The following is a 10839-nucleotide window of genomic DNA, read 5'->3' as shown; positions in this document are numbered from 1 at the left end:
GAAAAAACAGATTCCTTTAATTAGCGATCCCTCCCTGAGTGGGTGGGATGGCCTGACAGTGGGATATGTCACACTGATTAATTCTCTGGCTGGCTGAGAAAAAACTTCCCTCCCACCACAGCCAAAGCATCTGCTTTCAACACCCTACCACATAACAACTGTTGCTGTTAAATTTCTACATTTTTTTCCAACAGATTTTTTTGTACAGTGTAATGAATGCAGTCCTGCTGTGGGAGGTAAAGCAAACCAATTAGAGGGAATTCAACAGCAGCCTTGCGCGTGTTCAGTTAAAGAGGCTCCGGCCGGATGATAAAAGGCTTCACCACTAACAATGTCGCTATGAGCATAATTCTACAAGCAGGAAATGTGTTTACAGCGTACAAATTCTGCATGGTCTCTACAGCTAAGCAGATTACATTAAAGCCAAGTGTAAACATAGCTGTAAATACTTATAAGTGATTAGAAAATGGTACAAATTACAGCTAGCAGGGAAGAGAGTGATGCATTATGGGGTCCAGGTGAGAAGGGCCAAGTTTCTGCACTTCAAACTTGCTATTTGTCAGTGGGTAATGTCACCCTCATGAATCAGATTGTACATTTATGTATCAAGCACCATTATTTTCCCCATCAATTCTGCAGTTTGGACAGCAAGAAATATAGCAGTTGATGCAATCTGGAGATGGGAGAGTGTAAATAATCCCATGTATATATCTTTTATAAACGCATGTGACTAAAGAAATGATGTGTGTGCTGTCGGTGGGATCTGACCCCTGCTGGCCCTGCTTTTAATGTGATTGTCCAGCGTGTGAGTCATCGTTTTAGTGTTGCCTGGCTGAAGGAAAAAAAAAAAAGCCTGGCCAAAGGATGGCTTTAATGCAATTTATCAAGCCAACAGATCTGCAACCGACAACGATGATAACCACCACCTGAGGTTTTGGGTGCTGTGATGTGCACACACCCATTTGGACATTCGGCTTTATGTTTGCACTCAGGGAAAAATACAACGGATTATTCATGAACTGCTTCAAATATTTCCTTACTTTTGTAACTATTGTAAATAAGCTTTGCATGTGTAAATATGTAATACAATGACACTTGTTTCCATAAATACAGATTTATATAGGAAGAAAGGGAAAAAAACAGAATTTTAATTAGTATTTGCTTAATAAAGGTTTTAATTGCACTCTGCTTTGTATTATGAGTGGTTATTTAAAGCAGGTTAGATTCAAGGCAGCCGTTCAAGTTTTTCAGTGATTGGATGTTTTTTATCGCATCATGTAAAACAAGTGGCACAAGCAAATATTAGATTTATCTAATGAGTTTAGCTATAGTTGAAAGTTAAAACATCATTCTAAATGTGAAATAAAATGAATTATACAAAAAGGAATATATAAAAAGTATTAAAAGTAGATTACAGAAATCTGGCCTGCACTGTTATGGAGACTTTGGAGATGACAGTGATCCAGCAGACGGTCATTAACATCTAAAAAAGCAAAGAAACTAAACTGGCAGTTCTAAGTGCTGTATGCAAACATAAATACAAAGTATAGTGCAAGGATAAAGTGTTTTATAAAAAGGTGCACAAGCAACAGCAATGACTGCTTCCTGAAGAGGATAGTAAAGCAAATGGCATTGATCATTTGTGAGAGATTCAGTGTCTGAGAACCAGTTCACACAGACCATTCAAAGAAATTGGCAACAAGCATCAAATTTAACTTTAGCCATTTCCTCAACAAAGAATGTTCAAAGTATTTTGCCTTGGCAGGAGAGATGAAGCATTTGACTGCTGCTCAGGGGCTAAAATCCTCTTTTCCGTTTTATGTGGAAAGCGGGGTGCCAGAGAAGGGAGGAGAGACGACCGGAGACAGTGGATTTTCCAGTTAGTAATGATTTTGGGAGCCATGATTTTTACTGGTATTGGTCCAGAGTTTCCTCAAGTCCAAAATCTATATAGCAATCTTGAGAGGAATATGTGAGGCATCAGGAAATCACTATTAATGGAACGTGGAGTTTGAAGCTGAAACGTAAGCACATGGAGCCACAACCAACGATTGAGATTTTTATAAGTTGTACTGTATGTATACGTTTAGGATATATAATGTACTGTACAATCTTATGTATATTGTATAGTACATTAATTCTTTTTAGCAATAAACCAGGATTATTCAAATGAAAACAAATTTTATTTTATTCTATAATGTAGAGAGATTTATTTTGAGTTGAACTGCTGATATAATGGGCCTTTTGTAGTTTTCCATCTCACTTTTAACAGGGTTCTGCTTTTCTAACATTCCTTTTAACTCAACAGTTCATTCTTACCTGATAAGGCCTTTTTTGATAACTGCACAAAAATTTTTTTTTCCTTTTTCTGAACAGCTCAACATTTTAAATAATTTTTTTTCATTATTGTGCAATAAGCTTTTTTCTACTTTCTTTTGCCACTTTCAAACTTCAATTTCCTGGCTGTGGGACAATAACGTAATACTTCTCTATAACCTTTTTATCTTAATCTATGAATATGTACTTTCTGTACTTAATGGACAGTTATTTTTGAAACTAATAATATCTGGGTAATTCTTTTTAAAGGTCAGTCTCATAATGTAAAGGAATCACACTGATTACAAGTAGCTTATTTATTACACAAGCGGTTTTGTGGCATTGCTTGGAAACAGGTCAAAACTTCCAAATATAAAATAAACAAATTAAACAAAACGGGAACATAAAGACAGGTTGGTCAATGAGCTATTTAAATGGTCAAAAGAGAGAGAAAAGCAGGACTCATTCAAAGGAAGACCATTTTCATTTTCCAGCACTCTACCCTTCTGTTTGGCCTTTAGCAGCATCAAGGGAGCAGTAAAGTTTAAACCGAGTAGAGGCATCAGGGAGGCCAGCTGTCTATCATAAATATTCCAACAAACTCATGTCTGAAGGTGCACTCAGTCACCGCAAAGGCTACTTTCTTCATTGCCAGCCGAATCCCTGGCCACTTTTAATCATCGTTGTCGTCGTCATCATCATCGTCCTCATTAAAGTAAACGTGCTTCCCTCTCGGGGCAGACGCCCACATCCTGCCATCGTCCTTGCTGCTGCCTGCAGGCCTTTCTTGGGTGGTGAGGAGATCTATGATTGCTGTGATGACAGCACAGTCTTTGGACTGCCGGTTATTCCAGTCCACAGGAGCCGGGTTGCTGATTTTTTCTTGTAACAGTGAATCCAGCTCTTTCTTCAAACTCTACGGAACAGAACAGAAGCCAATAAAAAATAACTGCAATATTCAGTAATCAGAGCATCTGATGTCCGCTTTGTTTACCTTAACAAGATGGGCAATGCGCGCTGGGGATCTGAAGACAATCCAGCGGTCGACAGCGATGGTTTCGTCGCCCTCTTCTTTCTGGATGCTGATGTCTCCTCCAAAGAACAGCAGGGAGAACGGGGACACTTCAGTGCAGTCGTACAGGAAGATCTGAAAGGAGATGGTGGCATTGCAAACACGCAATTATACCGTTATTACAACACATTACCAGGTTTAGTTACAGAAAGCTGAATCGTTGTGACACGCTGAGTCCGACAGCTACTCTGCGGTGTGGGCTAAGAGTGTCACATTAGTGGAGAAAGGCTGTGCCAGTTGAAAATGTGTTTTGGTGCCTCTGGTGTGAGGAAAAATGTCATACTGCCCCATCTGTGAATCTCCCTAATGTGTTACACTCTTTCAAACCTTCCATTTCATGTTGATTTGACAGCTGCTTATGTAAAGCAGCTCACCCAATAAGACCCAAAATGAAGAAGGAAAGACGGATCACTAAGAGCTACACTTTAAAGGGATGTGTTGACCAACCTTCACTTCAATCCTAAAATTAAGTAAACAAAAGTAAGAAAATAACAACAAAATAAGGGAAAGAATATAGAAACTAAAACTAATTCAATAGATACTATTCTGTAGTAGCACTCCCCCTACAGGACTTTTTGAAAATAGCACTAATCAGTGAATGACCCCCATGTCCCGAAGCATAGAGCAACAGCATACCATCATTCTCAAAGCAGCTGGAGGATGCATATCACAACAAATTATCTGAAGAGGTGGGCAGTACTGCACAATATCCACTGACATAATGTCAGCTGCTGTACAGCAGCCTCTTCACTATAAATCATCTTAATAAGTCTTAATAGAACTCTGTCTAAGAAGTCAAAGTTATTTGCTCTCAAAAATTTATTCAGTCTCTTAATATTTTATAGCGACACACTAAAAATCGATGATTCTAAAGTCCCGATAGTATTGCAAACAGAGCTTAGGTTAACAATGACAACACTGAAAGGTCTGCATCCGTTTCTCCTCTTTTCGTTTGAGGCCTGGTCCAGAATACAATTCACTGTTTTTGAGTCTATTTCGGATCCAATTTATCTTTCCTGTTTGGTTTTCTTTTCCCGTGTTTGTTACCTCTGCCATGTCATAAAACCCATAATGACCTGTGAGTGGTGCAGAGGGGGCTAGCAGTAGCCTCACACTGGGCCGCAGTAAAGTTGTTCATCTTACAGCGAAAACAAGAACAGAGCCGCCACACTGCCACCAGGTTGGTGGCAAAGAGGATTCCAAGTGTGGTTTTCCAACCAGGACCAGCAGGGGGAGATGACGGACCACTCAATCATCTTATAAACACCTAGATTAGGTCACATGGATTATGTCACATGGACTAATGTGAGGATGTATTAGGGTAAAAATGTGACTTAATGTTAATTTAATATCAAGCTTGTGAAATACCTTCTGCATCCACCATATTCTTTATTGGATAACATATTTAAAAACTGGGTTTTACCACAACTTGCTCATTACAATTTCTCCCCATATCAGTGGTGTAAATTACATGTTTGGATTTATAAAACATTTTGCATTAAAAACAAACGTGTGGTTCTCATTCTTGTTTTTACTACTCTGTAATATTGTTTGCCCCGTCCTCATGCCATAGAAAAATGCTAAAAACTGAGGTGATGGCTCTTGCCAATCTCTGGCCTGTGCCTCCTATAAACCAGGAGCAATTTAGGGCACTATAGTTGAAGAAAACCCCACAGGTCCTTTTAAAGATGAAGGTTAAACAAGCATATTAAAAATCCAGTGGTGTTCAACCCTAACTGGAAATAAAAGAGTAAAATCCTTGATGGAGATGAAAAATAAGAGAGCTGGCTAACCTGCATTCAGCCCATAAATCTGTGATGTAATAGATCATCAGGGACAAGTGCGTCAGAGGATATCAAGTTTAACGTCATCATCCATTTTCCTCCCTCGTTCTGCTGCTCTACCCCTTCTGCTTCATTCTCTCTCAGTGAGTAAATAACCTTGGATATCTCACACCGTCTGAACGTCTCACTCTATGAACGCAGATGTGCAGCTTTGTGTCAGAGAAAAACAAAAAGATCTAAATGTAGCAGAACTGAAGGTAAAATGCGACAAAGCATGTTTTCTTCATCAGCACTGAGGACGCAATCAAAGCAGCTATGAAGTATCGTTTCTTTTATTTTTTTATGCAGAATTGGGGCACTCGCATAAGGAGACAGAACAAAGACAGAAAGACGAGGAGTCTGAGGAGGGATTGATAAAAAAAAGAAGCTATAGAGTGTTGCAGTCAGGAATCTGTGTTGACCGGTTTGCCACCGCGACCACCTCTTGCATTGTATCTGGAAGCTTTGAAGCCCAAGAGCTTTTGAGAGAGAGTTGAAAGGTGCTGTGTTTAATCAAATATTCATTAAGTGCAAAGCTAGTATGGCACCACTGCCAACCTTTAGCCGCTGGTACTTCTATCCTCTCACAGGTGCTCTTCAGAAGTGGCTGGGCAAAATCCCAAAAGCCATTTTCACACGTGAACAGAAACATTCAGGGGAAAATAAAAAAGCGGTTCACAGTTGCAGATTTTCTGCCACTGATGAGCTCTGGACAGCTTTGAGGTACAGGGAGCAAAGTAGCACAAGTTGCACAGGAGGAGGGACATGACTCACTAAATATAGACAAGTCCGTTTTTTATATACTCAACAGAAATTTATGTGAAATTTCTAAGTAAACAGCTGAAAAAGTCTGCTTTCAAACGTCTTCTGCTTTGGATTATGTCTCACATTTAGAAGCTTAAGGTCATCAAACATATTACAATATTAGAATGACCTGAAAAAATAGAGCTTTCAATTTTGAAATGATTTATTTCATAAAACAAAGACCAGTTAATTTAAAACAAAACAAAAAAAAATCATCAAAAAGGAGTTTGCAAATACTTAGTGATTTAAAAGGCTCAATAACAGTTATTGCAAACAGTTAATGCCAGCAAAAGTGGTTCAACCCGGTTTCAGGTGAGGTACATTACTTTTTTTAAATAGGGCCATGATGTTTTGGGGGAGTTTTTTTCAACCACACTTAAAGAACTGATGATTTTCCTGGCACCTTCCCACACAACCAAACGTACCAAAACAACCATGGTGGTACTGTGTTACTGTGATAGATCAATTATCTTAATTGCTTAAATATTATTTTTTTATATATATCTAAACATTTATTTGATAATCTAAAACATTAAATGTGACAGAAAATCAAAAACTGAAAAAGTGTCTAGAAAGGGAAATACTTTTCCCAGCATTGAAAAGGTTGTAAAAGGAGAATAATTTAACCAGATTGTTAACACATAGCGCTCATGATTGGTTCTAAAAGTTATCGATCTAGAAATGCTCCCAGGGAATCTGTTTGGGAAAATTATTGACATTTAACGGATCCTAGTTGGGTATAATAACACCCAGTCGCTTATCAAATAAAAATGTCAGCAGTGCAATGAGAAAATGCATTAATTCTTGAAACACAAATGCTTTTGGTTCGGCCGTGAACTCAGCATCTCTTACTTTGGTCACAGCTTTATTTCCTTCCTTAAACTATAAAACTTCAACGTTATTAGGCGACATGTTTTTGGTCGGTCTTACACAGTTGAGGTATAAGTAGGAGCAGTACAAGAGGGACTGTCTTGTTTGTGATTGCACAAATACTGTGAGAATTCAGGCTATGCTTAGGATGATTTTTGATGAGCAAAAATGTGTTGTTTCAATTTCAGTTAATGCTACCAGAATAGGTTTGCACATTCCCATGATGGATTCTTCCATGAATGTTCAAAGAATAATTCCCTACGCACTAAATGCACTCCTCAGTTCTCACACAGTTGTAAAAAGGTCAGTTTACTTACACTGCTGGTTTTCATCTTCAGGTGGTAAATGAGCCATGTGTAATTAAACTCCGTCTCTTCAACATTGACAGATTTGGGATGAATGCACACCTTTCCGTCAGACTGGGTGTACACCTTTACCCTGTGATGAATTATACAAGACAATATATTGTATTAATACAAGGCTTTATTTTGGGCAGCTCTTTAAAACTTCAAACTCAACGCTAATTCTGACATTTTGAATTGAAAAAGCTTCCTGGATGGGAAGCTTAACATCTTCAAACTTGGAAACAAAGTCCAGTGGATTGTGTTTGAACTTTTTTGCAATGACTATGACCTGGATGACTGAGAATCTCCACCAGCATATTATCTTTAAACAGTTCAGTGAATTTATAACAGCCTGATTTTTTTTATGGAAAGTAAAAAAATAAATAAATAAATAACCCCCTCAAAGTCACCACTGCAGTTTTTTTCCTTAGTTTAAATAAACATGTACATGTGATGACATAGAAAAGAAACATTTCACACTGATTTTGTTTTTTATGTTTAAAGAACCTATTCAAATAGTGGTGTTTTAGATTATAAGAAACAGACAGATTTGTATTGAATATCATACACTAAGCAAACAATTAAATACAGTACAGAGTAACAATCATCTGAATACAGAATAATCAAACCTTACTTTCTAAAAGCTGATTATAAAAGGATAAACAAATACATAGTGGAGATGTTGGAAAGTATGTATGCAAAGGGCCACCATTGTACAATTTACCACGGCTAAAACCTAAATAACTAATAAATGCTTATAAAATTATAAAAGTAACAAATAAAGAAAGAAAAACATGCTTTTTATTCAGAGGATCATGAAGGTCAAACAAAAAACCTTCAGTTTGCACCTATTGAGCCTCACACCTAACAGAAAGTCTGAGCTTCATTTTAGAATGTTCTGATTTAATTGAATCCATTTTTTTTCTGCCACTAGTAATATGCTTCCAGGGCCACATAGGCAGTAACACAATCCTAAAGCACAAACAATCTGGTTTCCCATTTAAAAGTTGGACAGAGGACCTTTTGATCAAACTCCACAAACATTCTCCAATAATTTCTAAGCTCTTTCTGACCAGAATGTTATATTTTGCCTTCATCTTTCACAAGAAAGAAAACCCATGGAGCTGGATTTAGAGGTGAGCTCATGGAGCGGCGGGTTATAAACGTTTTGTGTTAATTTAAAGAATATGTGAGTTAACCGCAAAGACCTGTGGTTTGCCAAATTTCCAAACCTCACTTGGTCATTTATAATTCTGTATACAAAACAATAGCAAAATTACAACCTAAGTAAATGACTACCTACAAGATTTGGTTTAATAGTTATCCTTGATGAAGAGTAATTAGTTTCAGAGTACTAATGCAAAACACTAACAAATAATATAGGAATATTCTTTGAGAAATCTGGGTTTGTATCCACCTAAACTGCATCCTGCACTCATTATTAATGATGGTGGAAAATAAACCACAGCAAAATGAACACCTTCAAACAAAAGAAATGCAGAGCAAAAGACAGAACATCAGTGGAATAATTTGAGCCAATATAAGGATTATTTTATACATTTTAAACTGATGATCCTGTTATGTAACATTAAGTAATAAATTCTTTAGTGTGACATTAACCGATACTGGTAACAGGCAATATACAGTTTAAATAAGAAGAGAAATGAAAAGTTTTGGGTCATGCAAAGTATAATCTAGAATAGATCAACAGCAGGAAGGTTTAAGATGTCTTTACTACACATCAACTAAAACAATATCCCCCATTTTCTTTAAGTTTAAAGTAATATTTTTGATTCCTTATATTTAATGCATTAATTTTAACAACAAAAAAACAGCCATGTATTGCTAAACATATCACTTCCTTCATGTCTGTCACTCAGAACCACTTATCCTTTGAAAGGGAGGGATATATTTCATATTGTCATGCCTTGTATATAAGTCTAATTTTTTATAAGTCTATACTGACATTCTTCGCTCCCAGTGGTATGAAAACTGACAAGAACAAATTGGTTAAGTTTAAAGAAGAAAGAAAAATCACTGGATCCAATCAGATGTAATTCGCTTGTTATTTTAATATCCTCAGAATGTCTCCTGTCATCTCGGCTAAAGAACAAAAAGAAAGCAAAAATGTCTGATAATCAGGTCTGAGTTAAAAGGGAAACCATGTTCCCAATGTGTGTGTGCAAGCAATACTTAACAGAGAACAAACTGTATTTACCGGAGAACTGTGTGATTTGGCAACAATGGAAAGAGCTCCTACCGGGGCAATTAAATATTCTTTGTTCTAATCTGCAAGGTGACAACTTCATATGCAGAGAGAAACATTCACTGATTTTGTAAAGGTGTTGCTAAGCACTGAAACAGGCAAAAGCATTGCCACTATATACAGTTTAGTTTAGTGCTTTAAAAAATACCTCCTCCTACAGATGCCTTTAGTTTTTGCTAAGAGGGTATAATTATATGTTTTAGCTCTGACAACTCGTTTTATGTTAGACAAGGACAACCAGAGTACAAGAAAACATTAGAGCATTATGAGAGGAAAATAAATTCCTGCTCACGTTAGAAAGCAAAATTTATATAAAGATTCTTTAAACATGGAGTGGACATTTCTAAGCATTTTTTCCTTGTGGTCTTAATTATTGCTCAAAGATAATTAAACCCCTAATTTAGTGCTTCGGGAAATTTGAAACACATATGATCAATAAAACAGAAGACCACAAAAACAATGTCAGGTTTATAAAAAAAAAGAATCTTAATTTTCATGAACTTAATACTTAGTTGGATCTCCTTATGCATGAATAACTGCTTAATGCACGGTGGCATGGAGGGGGTAAGCCTGGGGTTCTGCTGAGGTGTAATAGGAACCCAGGTTGCTTTGATAGCAGCATTTAGGTGATATTTAGGTCTGTTGCCTTTGATCTTACCATTGAAAATACTCTATAGATGCACTATGGGGTTCAGGTCATTCAAATTAATCGACTTATCAATGTTTCCTCTGCTCACACCTTCCCAGCACACAGGAAAGTCTATGCAGGGCATTAAAATAATATAAAACATTTTAAATCAATCAGAACAATATCTTGTTTTCTTTATCATTTTGAATCTGTGCATCATTTGTTTTACAACTAGTAATGATTATATGAGAAACAATTGTGTGAATGCTTTAATGTGAACAAAAAGTTACGTCTGAAAGGTGAAACTTCTCATTTCCTCAAGATAAGGACCCTCATGCTGATCAAAGCAGGACTCTTACATATGGCAAACATCTCATGAACAAAATGTTTTTTTTATTTTTATTTATTTATTTTTTTCATTTTTAGTGGACACAATTACTTATATTAAAAGTAAACAAATGGAAATTGCTGTTGTGATCTCTTAATTTTTGAATAAGCGTTGTACAGTTGTGTTTAAAGTTTACATACCCTCCTATTAAAGAAAAAGATAAGTTCACAATGCTAATTCAAAACACACAACTGAAAAAAGGAATAATAAAAAAATTATAATTTACTAAAATTAAATATTGATTTTGAATTTTTTGTTTAAAAATTCTCGGGCCAATTAAAGTATCTGTCAACAGGTGCAGAAGTCTTAACGAACCTTTCCTGAACTT

General features: G+C 36.5%; 1 protein-coding gene across 2 annotated transcripts in view; it reads right to left on the bottom strand.

The window, feature by feature from the left end:
• Positions 1–2618: 2618 nt before the first annotated feature.
• The window catches only part of dhx36 (DEAH-box helicase 36), a 46255-nt gene continuing 38034 nt past the window's right edge, over positions 2619–10839 (bottom strand). For both annotated transcript variants that reach the window (XM_015370304.1, XM_015370305.1), the window contains 3 exons: positions 7203–7323; positions 3311–3463; positions 2619–3232 (listed from right to left, as the gene is read on the bottom strand). In XM_015370304.1, coding sequence (XP_015225790.1) covers positions 2990–3232; positions 3311–3463; positions 7203–7323 — 517 coding nt within the window. In that variant the 3' untranslated portion in view covers positions 2619–2989. The remainder of the gene's footprint in view (positions 3233–3310; positions 3464–7202; positions 7324–10839) is intronic.

This window comes from Cyprinodon variegatus, unplaced genomic scaffold, assembly GCF_000732505.1.
Source record: "Cyprinodon variegatus isolate N-32 unplaced genomic scaffold, C_variegatus-1.0 Scaffold44, whole genome shotgun sequence".
NCBI classification, from domain to species: domain Eukaryota; kingdom Metazoa; phylum Chordata; class Actinopteri; order Cyprinodontiformes; family Cyprinodontidae; genus Cyprinodon; species Cyprinodon variegatus.
This window is presented reverse-complemented; position numbering and strand designations above follow the sequence as displayed.